Source organism: Aotus nancymaae, unplaced genomic scaffold, assembly GCF_030222135.1.
Source record: "Aotus nancymaae isolate 86718 unplaced genomic scaffold, 86718_ANA_hifiasm-v0.15.2.pri h1tg000006l, whole genome shotgun sequence".
NCBI classification, from domain to species: Eukaryota; Metazoa; Chordata; class Mammalia; order Primates; family Aotidae; genus Aotus; species Aotus nancymaae.
In genome coordinates, this window is record NW_026988417.1 from 67352749 (window position 1) to 67376600 (window position 23852).

A 23852-nucleotide genomic window follows, 5' to 3' on the forward strand; every position below is an offset into this window, starting at 1 on the left:
CTAGTTCCTTCGTCTTATGTATATCTTTTGGTGTTATTCTGGAGATTTTCTTTTACTACATAGATTTTGCACATTTTTTTATTAAGCTTATTTTAAGTATTTTCTCTTTTGTACAGCTATTACAGTGAGGCCTGTTCTTACAGTATATTTTATAAGATGTTATATATGTAAGCTATTTACTTGTATATATTAGTTTTTTACTTGATTAATTTATTGAATTCTGTCAATGTTTCTCATAGTAGTCTAGCTTTTTAGATTTATCAAATACATTTTAACTTTTATAACTTTTTCTAGTTTCATTTGTTCATTATTCTTTAACTTCTGAAGTTAAATGATTCATTTACTTATTTCTGTTTTATTGATATAGTAATTTGTCTACAAATTTTTTAAGCATTGCTTTATGTTTATTTTATCGGATCTAATATGAATTGTTTTCATTATAAATCTTTCTAAAAAGTTTGCAATGTTGTTTTGTTTTATTTTGACCCAAGAATTGTTTAAATAGAATTTTTAACATCTTCCATTAGAAGAGTCTCTTTATGAAAGGTCTTTTTTTTTCCAATTTTGTCAATAATTATAATTGTACTGCATTATAATCAAATAAAATTATAGTCTAATTATCTACTTTTTGATATTAATTAAAATTTTCTCTGTAACCAAGTTTATACCATTTAAAAAATGTCCTTTGGGCACATGAAAAGAAAACGTATTATTTATTTTCTGAGTTTGATATATTATAGTCATATGTATATATCATTAATTAAGTTATTGACATTTTCTGTATTCTTGATCTGTCATGAACTGAGAAAGGTATTCAAAAATAAATCAAACAAAAACTATATTTTGTTTCTATATATATCTCCTGTAATTTCTGCTTATAGGGATTCTATTTATTTTTGTTACTTATGTATTTATTATGTTCTATCTTTATTTGAATGACTCTTTTACTTTATAATGTGTACTTTATAATATATTTGTTTTATTTAGTGCTGAATTTTTGTTTGACAAAAAAAAAATTCTTTTTTGGCATTTTCCTGCTACATGTTTGCTTTCAACAGTTTTGAATTCTGAATAACTTTGTTTTATGTGTATAATATATATAGTAGAGAATTAGCAAAGCATACAATTAGATTTTGCTTTGTAAGTCAATTTGAAAATATTGTTCTTTTAAATAAATAATTTAAGGAAATTTATATTTGTTTATATGATAAATATATATGGTAAAACTATCATATTTTATGTTGTATTTGTTGTTTTTATTTTTTACAGTTTTTTTCTCATTTGTGCATTTAAAAAAATATATTTAAGAAGATTTTGGTTACCTTAATATTTATAACATTATATAATACTCTTAATTCTCTATTTATTTACAGGAGAGCTACTGATAATCTAGTAAAATAAACAAATGATAAAATATTTTCATTTCCTCACCTGATTCCATTTCTTTTGTCTCTGACCTGGTATTTGCCAGTAAATACTATTTGAAAAATAAATATTCCTATACTTTTATTATCTGTTTTGTCAGTATTTAAACGTTTGTTGATTCCTATTATTATATATTAGGCAATCAACAAACTTTCTCATCTTTGGCCTTTCTCATTCTAATTTTGTTAGTTGCATTATTTCTGCATAGTAAAAGCAAGGAACATTTACATTTGTCTGTGTTTTAGTCTGTTTTGTTCTGCAATAGCAGAATATGACAGACTGGGTAATTTATAAATCATAGAAATTTATTTCTGAACAGTTCTGGAGGTTGAAAGTTCAAGATCAAGGTGCCAGCATCTGGTGAGGTCTTTCCTACTGCACCGTCTCATGGTGGAAGGCAAAAGGGCAAGTAGGCTGAACTTGTTCATTTATAAGGAACCCACTCCTGCCATAACAGCATGAATCCATTCATGAGGGCAGAGCCTTGGTGTCCTAATCACCTCTTAAAGGTTTCATCTCTTAATATTGTTACAATTGCAATTCCATTTCAACATGAGTTTGGGAGAGGACAAACATTCAAACCATAGCAGTTTGTCACCCCAATTCTCACACTTTTTTAAACTCTTGGTCCTATAATAACATATAGTCAAAAGTTTCAACAGTCCTTTTGCTAGTTTCCTCAGACATACTTTTATTAAGTAAACTTTATCTTTGAGCATGTTCCTTAGGATAGACTTATGGGAACAATATTTCTTGTGTTTTCAAAATTGTTTGCAACTTTTAATCTTGGAGGCAGATTTGACTGGCTATAAAAATCCTTTACTCCCATTTGTTTACATGAATCTCTTGTAGATACGCAATGAGATACCATCTCACACCAGTCAGAACAGCTATAATTAAAAGTCAAAAATAACAGATGCTGGTGAGGTTATGGAGAAAAAAGAATGTTTATACACTGTTAATGGGAGTGTAAATTAGTTTAATCATTGTGGAAAACAGCATTACATCTCCTCAGAGACCAAAAAACAGAACTACCGTTTGACCCAGCAATCTTATTACTGGGCATACACCCAAAGGAATATAAATTGTTCTATCATAGACATATGCACACATTTATTGCAGCACTATTCACAGTCACTAAGACATGGAATCAACCTAAATGCCCATTAATGATAGACTAGATAAAGAAAATATGTATGTGTTTTATATGCACATACCACTTACATGCATGTGTGCACACATACACATACACACACATACACCATGGAATACTATGCAGCCATGAAAGAATGAGATTGTATCGTTTACAGGAACATGGTTGGAGCTGGAGGCCATTATCTTCAGCAAATTAACGCAGCAACAGAAATCAAATACTGCATGCTCTCACTTTTAAGTGGGAGCTAAATCATGAGAGCAAATGGACAGGGAGAGGGGAACAACAGACACTGAGGCTTACTGGTGGGTGGAAGTTAGGAGGAGGGAGGGAGTTAGAAAAACTAGTTAATGGGTACTAGGCTTCATACCTAGGTGATAAAATAATCTGTACAATAAACCCTCATGACATGAGCTTACCTAAATCGCAAACCTGCACAGGTACTCTTGAACTTAAAATAAAAGTTAAAAGTACATAAATAAATACAAATTTTGGTTTAATGTTTGGTCATAATGTTCAACTTTTCCATGACATTTTTTGTTGAGTTTATTGGTACATTGGTAAGTGCTTAATTTTTTTTTTTTTTTTTTTGCTTTTGTTTTGCCTTTTGTCTTGGTTATGACACTTTTTAAACAGATCTTTTTATTGAATTTTTAAAAATTTGCATATGGTAGAATTTACTCATTTTGGTGTGCAGTTTCATTAATTTAGACAAATGCATGTAGTCATCTATTAAATTAACTAGTTTAACACCACTCGAATCAGAACAGCTTCATCACTTCCCACATTCCCCTGGGTTTGCTCTTGCATAATATCCTTTTATTAATGCTGTGTCACATCTACTTTTATTACTCATCATTGAATGGGATGGATGTTCTTAGATCTGCTATTTACAGGAAACTTCTGCTGGGGTTAGAGGAGGTCCTGTGCAGCCTTCTGACTCCTTTATTACCTTCACAAAGTCAGACTGCTTCCTTCTAAAATAGCCCCTCTGTGTGAGTGTGTTACCACCCACTCTGAACTATACCAGGTCCCGGAAGGCTCTTCTGCCTTTATTTCTGTTCTCACTGCCCCAGTTAAGAAAGCTATATTGTTTGCACGGTGGGATGAACTTTTCATAGAAGTGTAATTTTGCAGTCAATTTCAGAGATCTGCCACTGCCGGCCATGTTGTCATTGTCTGCATTTCTTTGCTGCCTTTCTCCCTGTATAGTATCTACTAATTGCAGCTTTTGGTTACTCTTAACATGTTTTTGGAGTCTGTAGAAAAGAGGTCTTCCAGTTTTTCTAAAAATGGAGAATGGAGATCATCTAACTTTTGTTAGTTTTGTTAACTGTGTAGCATTTGCACATCTTCCAGGAGAAGACAAGATGCAGTCTTAGCCATATTCTTACCAGAAGTCCTTCTCTTGACTGCACTTTATCACCAACTTTCCCTCACTCCCTTTTCATGGCTCACACTATAAATATTGGAATCTCTTGCCTCTCTTGTTCATTCATCACTCCCTTAAGGTTTTCATATAAAAACTTCCTGTGATGTACCATAACCTATGACAAAAAAATTTCGCTATTTTCTGAATACCTACTTTCAAAGTTGGTTAGTTTTTTTGTTCACTTATCTTGTTGCTTTCTGTATTTGTTTGCCTGCCATTATGAAGACGACTATCCTGTATACTAATGTATTAAGTGATTTAGTCATGTCAAAGTAGCTTTTCTACTCTTAGGAAATAAGGGAAACTCTTCTAGATTTAGAGCATCTGTAAAATTTTTAAAAGTTCAGTAATCATTAATAGAAATTCTTCTGTATTCCAGGTGATGCAACTGTGACAATAACTCACAGATATACACCCAAAGAACAACTGAAGATTCATACACAACTGGCAGATATTATCATAGTTGCTGCAGGTAAGTCCTTAGTGACTGTTATTTGTTGGAATGTCATCAGCAGAGTAATTCCTGCCCTAATTGCTGACATGTATGAAAGCTTTTTGAGAGAGTTACGTGTATGTATGACTAACTTCTGTTGGTTGGATTCTGTCTCTTGGCAATCATTTTATCAGTCCATTGTGCTTATGTTAGCATTAGTTACTTCATTATGGAAAACCCAAGCAGCTTTTGGGATGACAGATGAAGCACAAGAACCATGTGCAGTTTTCTAATTGCTTTGACAAACGTGGTTTAACAGCATTTACAGAAAAAGATTTGGTGCAGGTAAATTATACATTGTAGCTGTGGGGAACAATAAAACTTGTACATTCAAGGTGTATTAAGGAACATAGAATGTTCAGCTGAGGGGAAAAGATAGTCACTATGCTGCCCTAGACACAGCCAGGCTGAAGAATTATGTTCTGAAGTGGAGACTTTAGGGGAAAAGTTGTTGGACGAGACCATGTCCAAAGGAGAGCATCTAGGATGAAAATCTTTCAAAAAAATATGACATATGAAGTTTGGTCTGATGAACTGAGAATGTTTGGTCTGGAAGAAAGAATGACCTAAAGAGATACAACAGCTTTTTTTTTTTTTTTTTTAACAACAACAACAAGAAAAATCAAGCCCAAATTTTTATAATAATAAAAGCTGCCTCAAAGTCACCAGTTCTTGAGATAGTAAGTTCCTTATTATTACAGTAATTAGCAAAATAGATAGAAACCTAAGTGGGATTTCATAGAGCATTATTTATCATTGTTTATTGGCTTTTGCTCCATTTTGGATGACAAAAATTCATCCCTTCTTTCAACATTATCAGAATATTTTCATAAATTAAACAAACATAACTAAAATGCATGTAAACAGTTGTAATTATTTTGAACATATGTTCTATGGGGAAGGAATTACATTCTTTCTTTACTCCCTACCATTTAGGACCATTGTAGAGAATATCTATGTACTGAGTACTAGGTTGCTTTTTAGTATTTCCCTCAATGATGAGACTCTTTAATTCTCTATTTTAATATATAAAAGAAAGCTTTATGAAACATAATATGTATATGTTTATACATATATTTCATAAGATTAAATTTATTTAAATTTATTTGTGTTTTTTTACAGAGTAAGTTGACAAGAAAGGTATTTTAGAACATAGAAAAGGCTGGAGTATGGGGCTTGTGTATGGATATTTCACTTACAGATACTTGAGAGTTTGTTGTATATTCTGATTTTAATTAAACATAAGTAATTTTGAATAGCAAAGACAGTACTAAATTCATGCATGCATTCAATAAATATTGGACCTTTCCTATGCAGCAGTATCTGTTTTAAATTTTAGGAATACAGCAATGGATACAAATGATGAAATGCCAGCCCTTGTAGATCTTACATCTTGGTGGAAGAGAGAGCAAATAAAAAGTAAAATATAATGTCAGATAGTGATAAGTGCTATAATGAAATTGGTTGAAGGAATAATGTTTTGGGCGTACTGTTTTAGATTGATTGATTGGTGAAGACCTTTCTTGGGAGGTGACCTTTTGAGTAGAGTCCTTGTCCCAGCCATTCTCCATTTGCCCACCAGCCCCAATCTCTGCCCTTCCTTGCCCTGGTCTGGGCCTGAGAGGCTGACTAATGAGGATGGCCTCACCTGTGTTCCTTCGCCACTGACTCCCATCAAGGTTTGGCACCAGTAGGATATCTGAAGGAGAAGAGAAAGGTCAAGTCATGGTGTTTCTTCTTTACTCTCTTCCACTTCTGCTCTCTTTCTGCTTCCTCCTTCATGGATAGCTTTTGTTCAGCATCCTTTCTCTGACAGCTGATGCTCTCATTGGGCTGCAGTAACATCGTTTCCTCCCTTACCCCTACAGACTTAGGAATGGCACAAGCTTCCTCCAGTTTCTAATCTCTAAGAGCTGTACAGCTTTTGTTTTTCTCTTACCCTGAATATATCTCTGTAAAAGTTATTTCATTACTGTATGGGGTGGATTCTGCTTCCCATGGAGACACTGACAGAAGCAGATCTGTATGAAGTAAAGGCACAAATCAAGAACCATTCCTGGAGGAAGAGCATTCCAAGCAGAGGGAACAGCAGATACCAAAGTCCTTAGGCAAGAGCATGCTTCATGTGTTCCAGAACACAGGAATTTGAGGGTTTATTATATTACTCTGATTTTAATTAAATATTAATAAATGATGAAGATACTAGTAGGAAATGTTGTTGGGAAGGTAGCCAGGATTAGCTTATATAGGACGTTGTTGGTCATGGTGAAGATTTTGATATAAGCCAAGAATGGCTGACAGCAGGAGATCAAATGATCTGACTTACACTTTAAAGGAGTGATCATACCTTTAAAAACATGTCAGACCTTACGTCTGAAGTTGTGTCAAGAACTGATTCTAGATGTGCAAAAGTAGAAACAGAGAGAAAAGGTATTGCAATTTCATTTCATGGATCTAGATTTTGCTCTAATTTGTTTTATATTTGTATACACAGTTTCAATCAAATTTAATAAAATATCTGATTCTTCTGTAGGCCTTTTTCTGAAATTTAGAATATATACATGACTCCAGGAATAGCAGTTGGCTCCTCATAGAGTAAAAGCAGCAATGTTTTTTTTTCCCTGAAAAAAAAAAAATCAGTAAGCTAACACAGATAACTGTACCACATTTACATTTCCTTTTTTTCTGAGAAATTATATTTGGGTGATACCAAATGAAAATTTTTGAACAGCATTGACGGAAGTCAGGGATGTTGAGAGAGTTAGCAAACTTTTTCAGACCACAGATCAATAGTAAGTGAAATACTGCTGCAGCCACTGATACCTTCATGACAGATAAATATTATACTGACTTCTTTTTATAGACAGTTGTGTTCACACACAAGACTCAGAATTTGTTAAGTAAAGAGGAATCTGAATGCTCATCTTTGTCCATTTCTAAACTTAGGCAGAATGAAATTTACATTATCCTTAAAAGGTATTATTTAACTAATGTTAACAACTTATATAGAATATGTGACAGTTGCTCTTAAGTACCATTTGTCAAATGTAATAGCGAATGAATATTTTATTATAGTGGAGGAAAATCTCTCAGCATGCCTTCCTACTCGTGGTTTGTTTTGTTATCATGACAAATAGCACACAGGTGCTCTCAATCCACTTGCAAGAAACACTGATATTCTCTTGTGACTAAGTTTAACCTTATACCATAATGCCAGCCAACACTGTTGTCATCCTTGAGTTTATCCTCTGGCTTCCTTTGTAAAGGCCTAAATCAGTATTGAGTACAGATATTTAAAAAGAAGACAGGAAGGAAAAAGAAAAGGAAAATGAAGGAAGAGAAGGACAAGGAAGACTCAAGCCTATATAAAACAAACAGGACAGGAGCCAGCAGGTACTCAAGCCTCTAGGTGTGGTGTGTGTTGAGGCTCTCCCATAACTATCCCTCTGAGGGTATTCTCTTACCACCAGAGGGCGCCAGTCAGGTGAACAGCTACTTTAAATGTAGCCAAGTTGGCCATACACCATCCTCCTACTAGTTAGAAGATATTTAAACAAAGACAGTGGGAACAAGTCCTGTTCCTTGCTTTTTTATTTAACCTTTAATGCCACTTCCTAAATACAAAAGTATGTTGAATGCTGGAAGACAGATTTGTATATAGTTCTACAGTCTTCTTGAAGAAATAAATATTTAGCAAATGGGAAATTTAAGGGAAGAAAATTAAAAATTTATAAGAAATAACTAAAGATTGCTACATTTCTAGTTAATTAATAATCACCTGGAGAAGTTGAGGATAAAACATGTAGATATTTGTAAATTATAGAAAAATAATGAGTGTATATAAAAAGAAATTCCATGTAACCAGGCAATAGGAATAAAGTATTACCAAAATGACCATATCATGCATTGTGTGGGAAACAAACAAATGTAAATAGTGGGTATTTAAAAAGGAGGTAGTGATCTAATGGCAGAGGTAGCCAGAACGGGGAGGGCTGGATCACTGTCTGAATGAAAATGTCAGCATATATGGAAACAGCCTCATCCAGGTGAACTCAGAAAGAGTAGAAGAAGGAGGAGTGTGTGATATATATCAGAAATAGTGATAATGTCTGAGAGATGAGAATGAAGAATGTGATGATGAAATCTTGACACGAGCTTGAAAAAAGTAAAAGAGAAAAATCCTTGTATGAAGATCCTGAGACATGAATAGTATTAGCTTATGTTAATATTAATGTCATCCCTCCAGTTTCTCACAGTTCTAATCCTACAGACTTAACTATATATCACTTACCTTTTAAAAGCTGCCCCCCAAAATTGAGATTTAGACTCAGAAGCTCAGATCTGCAGAATCAGACCCTGTCACACTATGCAATTAGAAGTATGAAACTTCAAGTCCCTACTTAAAGCCACATCTTTGAGTTCACAGGGAGAATTTACAAGTTTTCAAGGTACTTTAATGTTCCATGGTTATAGCACTTAGTACCTGTTTATAGTTGTTATCTTCACTAGACTGTGGCATGGAAAGGCCTGAGGTTTTTTTTGTTTGTTTTTTTAAGCTTGCTAGGTAAGTGCTTAGAACAGTATCTAACACATAGTGAGTGCCTAATAAATGTGAGGTCTGTTGATTTTGAGATTATAACTACAACAACGACTTTTTCAAACTGATACATAGATATATTTGAAATAATATATTTTTTAAAAGATTAAATCATTATTCTAGTTGTTGGTTGATTTACAGTGTAGCATTATTTTTGGGAACTACCAAATGTTCCCAGCTTGTCATCATAAAGTAGTTGATAAAGTGATAAAAAGTGAAGTATTCATTCATGAAAGAGTAGTTCATGTCATTAAGTGTATGAATTGGCTGATTTAGGTATAAATGTTAAGATTAAGAAATGGTGGGAAAGGTGGCCAGGTGCAGTGGCTCACACCTGTAATGCCAGCACTTTGGAGGCTGAGGCAGGTGGATCACCTGCGGTCAGGAGTTTGAGACCAGCCTGGCCAACATGGTGAAACCCCATCTCTACTAAAAATACAAAAATTAGCCAGGCGTGGGAGTGGGAGCCTGTAATCCCAGCTAGTTGGGAGGCTGAGGCAGGAGAATTGCTTGAACCTGGAAGGCAGAGGTTGCAGTAAGCCTAGATTGTACCACTGCACTTCAACCTGGGCAACAGAGCAAGAATCCGTCTCAAAAAAAAGAAAAAGAAATTATGGGAGAGGTGAAGAAAGAGTAAGGAGACTATTACTGACTGAAAGGGGAGGAGCAGTTTAGGGAAAGGCTAAATCAGCTTTGTACAAGCTACTAATAAAGAAGGGAAAGCTAGCCAGAATTGGGCATCAATTCTAAGATGGTGTTAGGAGATCATTGGGCTGTCTCGTATCTCATGCTTTAAGGAAACTGTAGGCTATCCTAAGTCATAAAATTCTAGGAACCTTCATTATTCAGCAGGATAGGCAAGTTTTTTGCAAACGTTGTCCTCATTACCCTCCACCCCTCTGAGTCAACTCTGGGACTAACTATATTCAGGAGATGAGCTGCCGAGTCAATCCCACTTGCATGTCAAATTCTGGGTATAGTGTCGCGGTAGTGAAAGCTGCCATTTTTGGCCACTAAGCCATCCCTTCCAGTGCCATGAATGAACCTTCACAGTCATAACTCTAGAATCTCTGTTGCAACAGTTTTAATATCAGATACCATAATATGAAACAGGATACATGGGTAAGTTAGTAATTCAGAATATTCATACTTGTCATAAAGTACAAAGTGACCAACTAATTTCCCTTCAGCACTTCTCCCACCATATTATCAAGTCTTAGAAACACTCCTGTCAAACATTATCCTACAGCTCAATAGGGTTTTACCCCTGGTGTTATTTCCTCCTCCTTGAAACAGGGTTCCTAGTTTTCAGGAAACCAGGACATTGAGAAATTCCAAGGGGTGGGGCATGGAAACAGCTCCACCATCCCCACAGCTCATGCAACCTGGGAGTGGAACTTGCTCACTTATACAGCCCTGAGTGCTTCCTGAGTGAGGCCAGCACATTTTATGGCTTCACTACTACTGTTGTCCTTTTCGTATTTCATTTATTTGTTATTGTCCAGCTTGTCCTCTTTTGCTAGCCTCTGCTACTCCAGTTAAGAGTTCCTTCCCTCCTTCCTAAAAGTTGTCATTATTTTCATGGTACAGAGTGGTGAAAATGCACAGGCCTTTCTATAGTAAGAATACCAGGATTTAAATTCTAGCTCTGAGACTTGCTAATTGTGAGCTCAGCCTCATCTCGTGAATCTCTATCTGTTCATTGATATGATTTGAACGATAATATTAAAAATAACCTTTCATAGCAATGTCTACTTTATATTTTTGGTAGTATACTGATCTAAGTAGATTTCCCCATATCTAAAATGATGTCTTTTACTTATTGAAAGGCATTTTAATGTGGTTTATGTGTAATATCAAATAAAGAATATTTAATACTTCTCAAAAAAAAAAACCTTTTTTATAGCGTTATCAAACTAGCCAATCCATGTAAAGAGCATAGTGCAGTGCCCAGTATATTGCAAATATTCAATAAGTGTTATGTGTTAATGCGTTCTATGTTAGGAATTGCATGTGAATGAACAATTTAGAAATGATAAATCAGTTGATTATTAAGCTACAACTTGACATAACTAAAAGAATATACTTCTTGGTTGCTTTTGATACTAATATAGTATCAGAGTAGTTATTTTAAGCATAAATAAATTAAGCTAAGAAGTTATACATGTGGGGACAACTTTATAGAAACTTTGTTTTTATACTTAAGATGTGTGACTTCTCAGGATGACATCAGCACTTGTTCATATATGTTTGTTTTGTTGTTCCTGGATGAATTCTTCATTGCCTCCTCTCCCTCCTTTGGAACAACCTGACTTTGAGAGGGGAGATAGGGAAGGTCGAAGCACTTAGGTGAAAGGGATTTTTTTCCTCTCAGACCTTTATCCACCCTCCCAGTCTCCCTCTCTCTGTTTCTACCTCATCTTCCCACCTCAGTCTATTCTGGCCCTCACAACCCATGCCCAGAGCCTAAGGTACTAAGTAAGCAAAGCTTCCCTGGTTTGCAGTGAATTTTGTCAATACATGAGAGGACAGCTTGACTACTGATATTTTTCTTAGTGTCAGTAATACAGCTTTACTGCAAAAACTTAGAAAACATGGACAATAGAGAGGGAGGGAAAGAACCTTTAATCCCAACCAAGGTGAACTATGGTGAACAATTTGATGTTTAGCCTTGTATTGTTTTATGTTTATACATATATCTAAATAGCTAAACAGTTCTTTTGCCTTGTACATACTATTTGCATTTAGCAGCTCTACACTCTGCACATGTTTCTTTCTAAATGCTTTCTTCTAAGACAGTCTTCTAATGACTCTACAATATTGTGTGCTCTGGGTACACTATCATTTATTTATTCAGTTCTTGACTGTTGAAAATTTAGATAGTTATCCGAGTTTTACTCTTATGAATAATGTGGCAAACAGCTGTAAACATCTTAGATTATTTGCACAAGTGACCTATAATGTTTATCATATCGGTCTTAAGTTTATTTTCTTAGTAATAGTTACTTATATTCTCAAAATAAATGAACATTTAAGCATGATGTAAAATAAAGGCTCATATGTGTATTTTATTTAATTCTACTTGAGTCCATGCATGTATATCATGGGCTTGGGAAGAAGTGAGTTTCCTCCCTTCAAGTTGTGTCTGTAGCCTTTGATATTATCACTTTGTTATATTTTTATATTCAGATCTTTAAAAGGTTTACGTTAGGAGATATTTAAATATGCTTAAAAGTATATAAGAAGAATGTTAATAAAAATGTTAACACATTGTCATTACCTAGATTTGTCAGATATAAATATTATGCATATTTTCAATCTACCTGTTTTATATTTCCATAACTTGCTTTGTTCTGATTAATGTTATAACTTTAAAATTTGCCCATGCTAATAGATGTAGCACTCTTTCTATAATGCTCAGTTGACCGAGTATCCATTTTCTGCTGATATGTATGTTATTTCCAATTTATTGCTATTATGAACAGTTCTGTAATGTTTAAGTTTATATGTATTTTCTTGGACGCATTCATTCATCCAACAAATACTAATTTTGCCACTGGTACATATTAGGTCATATAGCAGGCAGTAGAAAAACAAATACATATAAATTTGGTTCAGCTCTTGAGAAGTCCAGAGACTGGTAGAGGAGAAAGATGTACAAACAAATTAGTGTAATACAGCTTGCTAGTGCAATATTAGATATATGTTTGTATACATATGAATATGTCTATCTGTCTAGAAAAGGAGACTCTGTGTGTGTGTGTGTAAGAGACACAGATAGATTGAGAAAGAAAAACAGAGACAGAGAGAGAGCATCATTGGAGAGGAAGTAATAGCTGTGTTCCTCTGACACTGAAGAATAAATGAATGAGTTGGGTTACATCCCACAAAATGATCAGAAATTCACTAGGCAAAATAAAAGGTATTTTATTCTGGCAGCTTAGAGCTATAAAATTTTATGCATATAGCAAAGAAAATATTTACTCTTTCAAAATGACAGGTTCCTGTCTGTGAGTTGTGAAAAATGAAGCATAACGTTTAGGAAAGGCCAAACAGCATAATAAATTAAGAAATTTTAATTTTATCCTATAGGTCATGGGCAACCTTTAAATAATGAGAAGCACTAGAATAACATCATATTTGAATTTTAGAAAGGGCACTTGGATAGCCTCTCAGCAGATATGAAACTGGAAATAGCATTGATGTGGTTCTTAACTAATACAGGAGTAGATGAAAGTGAGAAGGAAAAACAGGAAGTAGACCAGAAAGACTTAATGGCTTTAGAGACTAAGTATATGGTAATACTGTTAACAAGGAAGGGCATATAGAAAGGAAAAAGGTTTAGGAAAAGTAAAGATAAGCGGGTGGGAGGAGTTAATTAATGCAATGTGAACATGTTGAGTTGGTGACACTGGGTGTTATATTCAGGTGGAAAAGCCCAGTAGAGGGTTGAGATATGTGGGGTTGGGGTTTGGAAGAGAGAGCTGTTCTGGAGTGACAATTTTGGAAGTCATTAGTATCAACAGTAGTGGACACGAAGGCATGGATAAAACCATCCAGGATAAGTCTGTTTATAGTGCATGGACTGAAGAGTTCTATTCTGACATATTTGAAGTGTGTTGGTTGATAGGGTTGCTATAACATTGCCTTCTTGCCTCTGTGAAACTAGTGCCAATGGAAGATAGCCTATTCTTATTCCAGCATTTACTTTAATTGATTGTATAAGAAAAACGTATTTTTATGAAGCTTTGTTTCATACCTGTTGTTCCCTTGTAACCCCAACCTTTATCAGCTTTAAAGCATTGTTTGAGTAACATAAGTGAAGATATTTATAAACCAAAATGTACCATATAGTGGAGACAAAATTATGTCCTAAAAATATGATAGACTTACTTCATAAACGTTTAATCTTTTACATGTAAAAGACTAAATGTAAACTTCTTTAATATAATGTAAACTTCTTTAAAAATGTTTCCAGCAGGCTGAATTTTTTGTTTATGCTTGCATTTGCAGTCTTTGCATAGTGGATTTATTGTAACCATCCAATTCTCAGTTAATTTCCATTATCTGACATGTCCAGGTTACCAACTTGAACTGACTGTTACAGCTTTATTGCTTACAGCCTAATGTATCTTCACAGTACTTTTATTGGTGACCAACAGCCTGGTTTCAGTAACTCTAGATTTCTCATGTCCATTATTTAATTATTTTAATGCTTTCTAAAACAGAAACAAATTGTTTTCTCAATTCCTTATGGCCTATTTGGTTTCCAAACCAGGTTACCTAAATTTTGCTTGAAACATCTATTAACTTATTTACTCATTTTTTTTTTAACTTTTAGAAGCTTTTCTCTTCTTTTTTTAGTATTTTTATTTATTTTTTAATTATACTTTAAGTTCTGGGGTACATGTGCAGAACGTGCAGGTTTGTTACATAGGTATACACATGCCATGGTGGTTTGCTGCATCCATCACCCCGTCATCTACATTAGGTATTTCTCCTGATGCTATCCCTCCATTATCCCCCAACCCCGTTTTACCTCCCCTAGCTCCCCATGCCCCGACAGGCCCCAGTGTGTTATATTCCCCTCCCTGTGTCCATGCGTTCTCATTGTTCAACACCCACTTATGAGTGAGAAAATGCAGTGTTTGGTTTTCTGTTCCCGTGTCAGTTTGCTGAGGATGATGGTTTCCAGCTTCATTCATGTCCCTGCAAAGGACATGAACTCATCCTTTGTTATGGCTGCATAGTATTCCATGGCCTATATGTGCCACATTTTCTTTATCCAGTCTATCATTGATGGGCATTTGTGTTGGTTCCAAGTCTTCACTATTGTGAACACTGCCACAATAAACATATGTGTGCATGTGTCTTTATAATAGAATGATTTATAATCCTTTGGGTATATAGCCAGTAATAGGATTGCTGGTTCTAATGGTATTTCTATTTCTAGATCCTTGAGGAATTGCCACACTGTCTTCCACAATGGTTGAACTAATTTACACTCCGACCAATGGTGTAAAAGTGTTCCTATTTCTCCACATCCTCTCTAGCATCTGTTCTCTCCTGATTTTTTAATGATCGCCATTCTAACTGGCATGAGGTGGTATCTCAATGTGATACCATTTGCATTTCTCTAATGACCAGTGACGATGAGCATTTTTTCATGTTTGTTGGCTGTATAAATGTCTTCTTTTGAAGAAGTGTTGGTTCATATCTTTTGCCCACTTTTTGATGGGGTTATTTGTCTTTTTTTTTTTTTTTGTAAATTTGTTTAATTTCTTTGTAGATTCTGGATATTAGCCCTTTATCAGATGGGTAAACTGCAAAAATTTTTTCCCATTCTGTTGGTTGCCAGTTCACTCTAATGATAGTTTCTTTTGCTGTACAGAAGCTCTTTAGTTTAATTAGATCCCATTTGTTTATTTTGGCTTTTGTTGCCATTGCTTTTGGTGTTTTAGTCATGAAGTTCGTTCCCATGCCTATGTCCTGAATGGTACTGCCTAGGTTTTCTTCTAGGGTTTTGTGGGGAATGATATTCACTCTTCTTCTTCAAAAACTAGGACCTGAAAGTGAAAGTTCTACATGTACATGCTAGTTTTTTCTAGCCATCCAGTCTATTCTCTATCGTCTCACCTTGTCCTTTATTCCTTCACACCTGTGGTGTCCATTCAACTTTTCTGAGGCTCTGATCAAGGCAACTTATGACACACCAGGGTCTACATTGCTAGTATGGATTGAAAGCTTGTGTCACTATATGATTGAAAATCATACTTTAAGTTTGTGCCTTTTTGGATATGTCCCTTGAGTATTATCACTCACTTCATCAAGAGACTCCGATAAATGCTATCTGGACTACACTGAAGATGAGGTATAAGGCATTTTTCCCCACCATACTCTCAATGGATTTATCTCTTCTTAGCTTTATTTTTAAAATTTTATTTTTTAATTATTTTTTGAGATGGAGTCTCCTTCTATTGCCCAATCTCTGCTCACTGCAAACCCTGCTTCCTGAGTTCAAGCAATTCTCCTGTCTCAGCCTCCTGAGTAGCTGGGACTACAGGCATACACCACCATACCCAGCTAGTTTTTTTTTTTTTTGTATTTTTAGTAGAGATGGGGTTTTACTATACTGGCCAGACTGGTCTTGAACTCCTGACCTAATGATCTGCCCACCTCGGCCTCCCAAAGTGCTGGGATTACAGGCATGTATTTATTTATTTTTTTTAAATAAACCTTACTTTGTATGGGATTATACAAAGTTGTACTTTATAGTTGTAAAAAAAGTCATTTAATAACACCCATGTCAGGAATAAAATATGCCTTTACAATTTGTAAATTTTAAATACCTTGTACTAACATGGGATGACATGTGCTTTCATATAAAGTGTAAATTCTCTTTCAAAATCATATTGTGATGTATACCAAAATAATAAAGAGGAGAAAGAGAATGGAAATACAAAGAAAGGACCTACATGACATATGTGATGAGGAGGGAATAGTAGGAATTATAGTGGGACAGCACTGGAATGAAATCCACTGTACTGTGACCTCCAGCAGCCAGGAAGGACCATGTCTTATTTATATTTGTGTTTCTTGTACTTACTGAAGAACCTTGCCTTTAGGACTAGAAAACTCACTGTTCAATGAATGAATTCCTTTCTTTAGAAGTCAAGTGCTTACCCAGTCAGGTGCAGTGGCTCAAGCCTATAATCCCAACACTTTGGGAGGGTGAGATGGGCAGATCATTTGAGGTCAGGAGTTCAAGACCAGCCTGACCAACATCGTGAAACCCAGTCTCTACTAAAAATACAAAATGTTTCTCAGGTGTGGTGGTGCATACCTGTAATCTCAGCTACTTGAGAGGCTGAGGCACGAGAATCGCTTGAACTTGGGAGACAGAGGTTGCAGTGAGCCAAGATTGCATCACTGCACTCCTGCCTGGGTAAACAAAGTGAGACTGTCTAAAAAAAAAAAAGTCAAGTGCTTATCTTGGTCTTGGTTTAAATTTGTTTCCTAGAAGGTAAGGAAGGTCTTCATAGGGGAAGATGATCTTTTCAGGACTCATTCAGCCTTAGATTCTCTTTCATACCTTGTTTGGGGCTGTGTTACTTCATGAAAGCGTAGTATGACATTGCATCAGCACCACTGACTCAGAGCTTACACCTGCAGAGTTCAAAGAAAGGTAGAGAAGAGGCAGCGAAACAACTGAGAAATTACTGTCTTCAATGAACAAACTAGAAAATACCATTGCTTTCCTTTCTAGTGTGGGTAGATATATAAGCCTTTCTGTAGGTGAAGTCACTATTCCAATGGTGTATTCAGAGCATAGGATTGCTGAATGACTGTTCCAGACATGTGTTGACTGGCAGAAAGTGAAACAGTTCTAGTAGATCTACAGTCATTATTAGTTGTGTCATTTTAATAGCATCAGCATATCTAATTAATATCTAGGAAAATTGTAAATTGTTTAAAAACTATAGGGATCAAAATGTTCCATGTCAGTGCTTATGTAATAATCCATACAGAGGTGGTGTTTGAAATGTACTGTGGAGACTCTGACAGAGCACCTGGCCATCTGCTTTAGGTGTGGCTTTGGTTCTGAAGGAGAGCAGTGAGAAGAAAGGAATTTGTATTGGTATATGTCTGTGGTGCCTTCTAAGGCAACTTTCTATGAAAGTCTTTTCATTTTCTCATTTATGTAGTTAGAAAAAGGCTTCTGGCTCTTTTACCGAAGTGCATTTCCTCCATATTTATTTGTTCAATTAATAATTGCTTATTTTAAAAATGACTTACCTTTGTTACAAAGCCCAAGAATTAATGAGTACTGTGCAGAAGTGTGGGCTTTATGACTGCAGTTGGAACAAATTCAAATAACGAATAGTTCTTCAATGAGTGTGCAGATTGCAGGCAATTCACTCAGTATTTTATTAATATGTGCCTTTCAAATGAAGATAATAATATAGAAATCAGATATTACATTGTAAATAAAAGGGCAAGTGCATTGCAATAATTTTTTTTGAGTTTCTATTATGTGTTTCATAATTCCTGCTTATATATTTTTTAACAAACATCAGAAAGATTCCTTGTCTCTTAAAATACACATACACATATACCCCCAAATCCACATTACCATATACATCCTTCCCATGGTAGTTGCTCATGATACTCCTAAAAATAATGTGGGGCACCGTATCAGAAGGAGTGAGGACCCCTTTATGTGTACTAAGAGTAACATACCTTATTGTAGGTCACTAAGAGACCACCCCTAAATTTACTTCTTTGAATTAAAAAAAAAAAATTTGAAGGGGTTCCCCCTCCTCTACTTAATGATAAATTTTATGACGTTTTAATGCGAGTTCTGCAAAGGGTTTTGAACTGTTTGGAAAGAACTCTGAAAATGGCATTAGTTTTACTGCAGCCTAGCTACTGGATTAGATAGTAAACATAAGTAAATTTCTCCAAATACAAATAAATAATTTTTAAAATTTTTTTGGGAGGCAAGCTTGTTAGCAAACATTATCTCAGTTCCCAAAATTTAGGAATTTATCCTAAAGAGAATTATATTGAGGCTTACAGAGATAATATACAAAGATATTTGTTATAAATTTATTTATGATAGCAAAAAGTGGAAACACTCTAAACATTCAACAAAGATGGAACATTAAATGGGTGATGGATGATGGTGTATATCTATATTAACCCTATAGATCCAATTAAATTATAATTTTAAAAACATTTGTGTTCAATTATATTCATTGTAGAAAGAGATATGACCCACACACTCATGCATACATACTCACAAGCAGAAAACAAAGATAGAATTAAAAAATACAACTAGAAGTTGTCTCTAACTGATAGATAAATATAGATTCCTTTTTATCGTTTTCTAAATTCTCTAAGTTAATTTTCTAAAATGTATTGATTTCATAATTATAAAGCAAAATAAAGAATATTGAAATGATTCATTTCCAGTCACTGGCAAGATTCTACCTGCTGTCATGTTGTTTTCTGAAGCTGTTAACTTTTTAATTATAGAAGAACATGGAAATGATGAACTAAACTGAAATGGCTAGTTTCCTACAAAGTACCAAACACATTTAATTAGTTGCCTTTTCTCGAAACAAAAGAAGAAATATGAATTAAATGGATGAATCATGTAGTATGTGAATTATATCTCAATAAAGCTTTTTTAAAAAAGATACGAGGAACTGGAAGCCCTGAGGATACTAAAATAGAGGATAATTTCGGCTTTCAAATTTATTTCCGTATATGTAATAGAAATAAGTCATCTAGTACTTAATTAGCACCAAGAGAGAGGAATGGGGCAAGAATATGAGGGAAAGAGATAGAAAAGGGATCCCTCTGCCTGCTCTCACTTGAGTCCCTGACTTTTACCGTTACGAAACGTCTCCTACTCTTCTCTGCCTTGAACATTCCTTATTGCTGAACTCTTTCTTCAATCCTGTAGAGTTATCCAGATGACATTAATAACTTGTTCTACAATATTATGGTCTGCCAAGGACAAATCTAGATTTTAACTGTAGCATGTTTTGTAATAAATAGGTGCAGATCCATTTTTCCCCAACATCATTATTTAATTTATATATTTTTATTTATAGGGTCTCTCTCGGTTTCTCAGGCTGGAGTGCAGTGACACAATCATGGCCCACTGCAGCCTTGACCTCCTGGGCTCAAATGATCCTCCCATCTCAGCCTCCCGAGTAGCTGGGACTACAAGGTGCACACCACCATGCCAGCTAATTTTTATATTTTTTGTAGAGATGGGATTTCACCATTTTGCCCAGGTGGTCTCCAACTCCTGAGCTGAAGCGATCTGCCTGCCTCAGCTTCCATAAGTCTGAGATTACAGACATGAACCACCACACCCAGTACTATATAAGTATTTTAGAAAAACCTATTTAGTTTTAAATTTGTCTTATTTAGTTTCTTGACATTGCTAAAAAAAAAAAAAAAAGCATGTATACATATATATCCATTCATGTAGTACTCCTCAGCAGTGAAAAGGAATGAACATTGATACACACAGCACCCTGAATGAATTTCCAGCAAATTGTGAAGTGACAAAGCCAATCTCACGTGTTCTATGTTCAATATAATATATTATTCCATTTATATAGCATTCTTGAAAGTGACAAAATTAGTGGTTTCCAGGAGTCAAGGACAACATGATTGGGAGGGAACTGATGTGGCTTTAATAAAGCAACATGAGGGACCCTTGTGATGATGGAAATGTTCTATATCTTAACTATATCAATGTCAATGTCCTGGGTGTAATATTGTCTTATAGTTTGGCAAGATATTACCATTGTATAGTATCTTGTATTATTTCCTACAATGGCATGTTGACTCTATAATTACCAAAAAAAATGATAATTTAATTAAATCATATAGTAAATTAGTAAAAGAATAAAATAAAAACAGACTACAAAAATGATCAAAAAAAGCATATATAGGGACATTTTTTAATCTTTTCTGTATGCTTAAATAATTAAAACATTGTCATTTCTGAGTATCATGGTACATTATTTTTAAAAACTTAGTGGTTGGTAGCAAACAGATTTTAATGTAATCTACTCAAAGATTACTCTATATTCAAATAGAATTAGTATAGGCTTGTCATCATTTATTTAAATATTAGTGTTCATAATGTTTATTATTGCAATAATGACTAATATTTATTGAGCATTTCTGAAACATTATCTTATTTAAATCTTACAATACCCTTAGGTCAGTAAGGTTATTATTTCTATAATACAGATGAAAAAGTTGAGGCTTAAAGTGAATTGATTTGCTCATGGTCATATAACAAAGTAACTAAACTAGGATTGGAAACCAAACCTGTCTTACTCTAAAGCTCCTGATATTTATTTGTTATTCTGTTTTTGGCTATTGCTGCCATGATTTTGGGCAGTGGGATGTGCTTTTAATTTTCCTTGTTTATTTGCTTTATATTAAGTGTAAGAGTTAACATATTTGAAAGAGCGGGCATCAGGCTTAGGTAGCTGTCGCTTAGGAATTTATAGTTATGTCAGTCACATGTCTCTTTTTCTTGGCAATACTTTTTAATAGAACCAAAAACGCATATATAAAGAAAACAAAAAACCAACATGTGTTTAAATTTGGAAAAAGTTTGCAGAGTTCTAGTTACAATTCTATAACTCTCTCCTAATGTATAACATTTCACATTCGTATTTTAAAATGGAGCTTACAGTCTATTCTAATAGACACTAATCAAGTAACAACAAATAAATGTAATGGCAAAATTTGAAAATTGGTGAGAGAGAGAGGTGCAGGATGCCATAGGTACCTATAGGAGGAGACTTGGTCTAGTGTTATGATTGCTGTGGCACAGAAGGCCTCCCAGAGGATGTAGTCTTTTAGCTACCATATGCTTTTTAAGGGTTTATTATTAATAAGCAGGAAAGACTTTAGTAGTTTTCTTTTCTTTTACTGGTTTTAACTATGTATAAATCTGATATATTTTTTATCACATCGAATTTCATTATGCCAGTCATCTCCCAAATAGTGTGTTCCGAGCTCCCTGAGGACAGGAACTCTGCGGGTTATCTTTGTACTCCCACATGTGAGGGTACTGTCTCATCACATTCCTATTAGGCTAAATGGGGTGGGATTGTTATGGTAGCATAAAAACTCTGCCTTGAAGACCCTTGACATATTTGAAGAAAAGTCTTGAAGCTTTCTCCAATCCATATTTGTGGATTTTGCTGATTTTTAAAAACAAATATTTGTTTTATTTTGATGTTTTATTGGTTTGATTTTAATAAACTTTTTTTACTTTAAAAAAATTCTTCCTTTGATTTGCAAGATTTCATCTCAAGCCTGTTCAGAGTTTCTTTCCCTGCATGTTTTCCATATTGCTAAATGAATAGAAATGTGTTTTATTTATTTATTTTTGCTCCTTGCATCACAACTGTATCATAAGCAACTATAAATTCTCCCAAAACAAAGCTTGTAGGCAAGGTAACAGAGCCATGCATTAAATCTCGAGGAGTAAAGAGAGCTTTTTTATTCTCTTAAAGCACCTGTTCTTTCCTGATTTTGGCTTGTACATGGACCTCACCTATTACAGTGGACTCTGTGAGATTTTGTCCAAAACACTGTTGTTTTTATGCTTTGTGGAGGATCATAATTATAAATAACACTGCTCAGTCTGTTGATAGGTGTGACAGAACAACCTCTTGTTACTATTTGTTCCTACTATTGTTACGTGATTATTATATGTTTAAGGTTGGGCCTGTGGGAGAAAATGCCACTTCCTGTTTGTAGGGGGTGGGATCTCAAATGAAGAATGAAGTCATTTGTTACATTCATTACCACAGTCCTTCCAGTCTTCTGGGAAGTGGTATAATCCTTAGATCAGAAAGATAGATGAGTGGGTAGTCTTCGCTTGGGGGTAGAGATAGAACCATCTATTCATTTATTCATTCATCCCCACAGTCTTTCTTCTCTTTTGGAAAGTGGTATAATCCTCAGATCAGAAAGATAGATAAGTGGGTAGTCTCTGCTTTGGGATAGAGATAGAACCATCAATTGGCTTTGCAGGAAGTGGGTCAGAGTGCCAAATCATCTGCTTTTGTCAGTGGGAAGGAAGTTATAAAAGCAAAGTCTACTAATAGGTGCCAAAGGCATCCAGGCAAGTTTTAGTGAACTTATATTAACCCTCTGTGCTAGGCTAAAGTTTGATTTCAAGCAAAAGCAGTATCCCCGCTGTGAGCTTGACAGCTTTCCAATACTTAATGTTTTTTTTCCTCATAAGATCAATAGTGATATTAATGAATGTAATTTTATATTGTATAATGATATGTGGCAACGTGGAATATCCACAAAACTCAATGAAGTGCTATTTTCCAAATAAGCAATACATAATGTCATCGAATCCATTCAAAATGCAAGATAGATCAATAGATTATTTTAGCATTACAGAGTATGGAGTATGAATATTACAGAATTCATTGAAGTGGCTTCAAATTCTACATTGTAATTAACCTTTAAGAATTTATCACTTGTCAAATTTTGGTATAGAATCAAAGAAAGATATCTACAATTATCATAAAAGGCTATTAAAACACTCCTGCCTTTTCCAGATACATATGTATGTGAAACTAAATATAGAAGATTTGAGAATCCAGCTGTCTTTGTTATGTCGGACCCTACAGATTTGAAAAATTTTTAGACAGTGCCTTTTTTCTCATTTTTAAAAAAATTTTGGAATAGTTAATTGAAATGTGTTATTTAACATGTAATAGATTTACGGTTTTTCAAAATAAATAAATATTTAAATAATTCATCAAATTTAATTGCTTATATTATATCATTAAGTATAAGTCACTAAGTAATTATATGATAGTATCATTAGATATAATTATTGGATTTTCAATAATTTTTAAGAACATAAAGGAGTTCTGAAACCAAAAAGTTTAAAAATTACTAACTTTCGTAATCACACTCTCTAATTTAATTCATGTCTCTGTTTAAATGGTATATGTGTAGAGAGGCCTTTTTAAAAATAGCAGTCTTTTTTTTCCTAATATTTATTATTACCCAGCATTGCATTATGTATCTATTTATTTATTTGGTTACTGGCCATCTTCCCTATGAAAATGTATACTCCATTAGGGAAGGAATTTTTGGGTGCCGTTTTCATAGTTTTATCCCTCATACCTACTATAGTACCTAGCAGATAGTAGCTATTCAGCAAATTTCTATT

General features: G+C 34.4%; 1 protein-coding gene across 6 annotated transcripts in view; it reads left to right on the top strand.

Annotated features, from left to right (window-relative positions):
- The window catches only part of MTHFD2L (methylenetetrahydrofolate dehydrogenase (NADP+ dependent) 2 like), a 138133-nt gene that overhangs the window by 63947 nt on the left and 50334 nt on the right, over positions 1-23852 (top strand). For all 6 annotated transcript variants that reach the window (XR_002477670.2, XM_012464389.2, XM_012464390.2 and 3 more), the window contains one exon: positions 4390-4482. Coding sequence is in view for 5 of the 6 variants with exons in the window: in XM_012464389.2 (XP_012319812.2) it covers positions 4390-4482 (93 nt within the window). In the remaining variant the exon portion in view is untranslated. The remainder of the gene's footprint in view (positions 1-4389; positions 4483-23852) is intronic.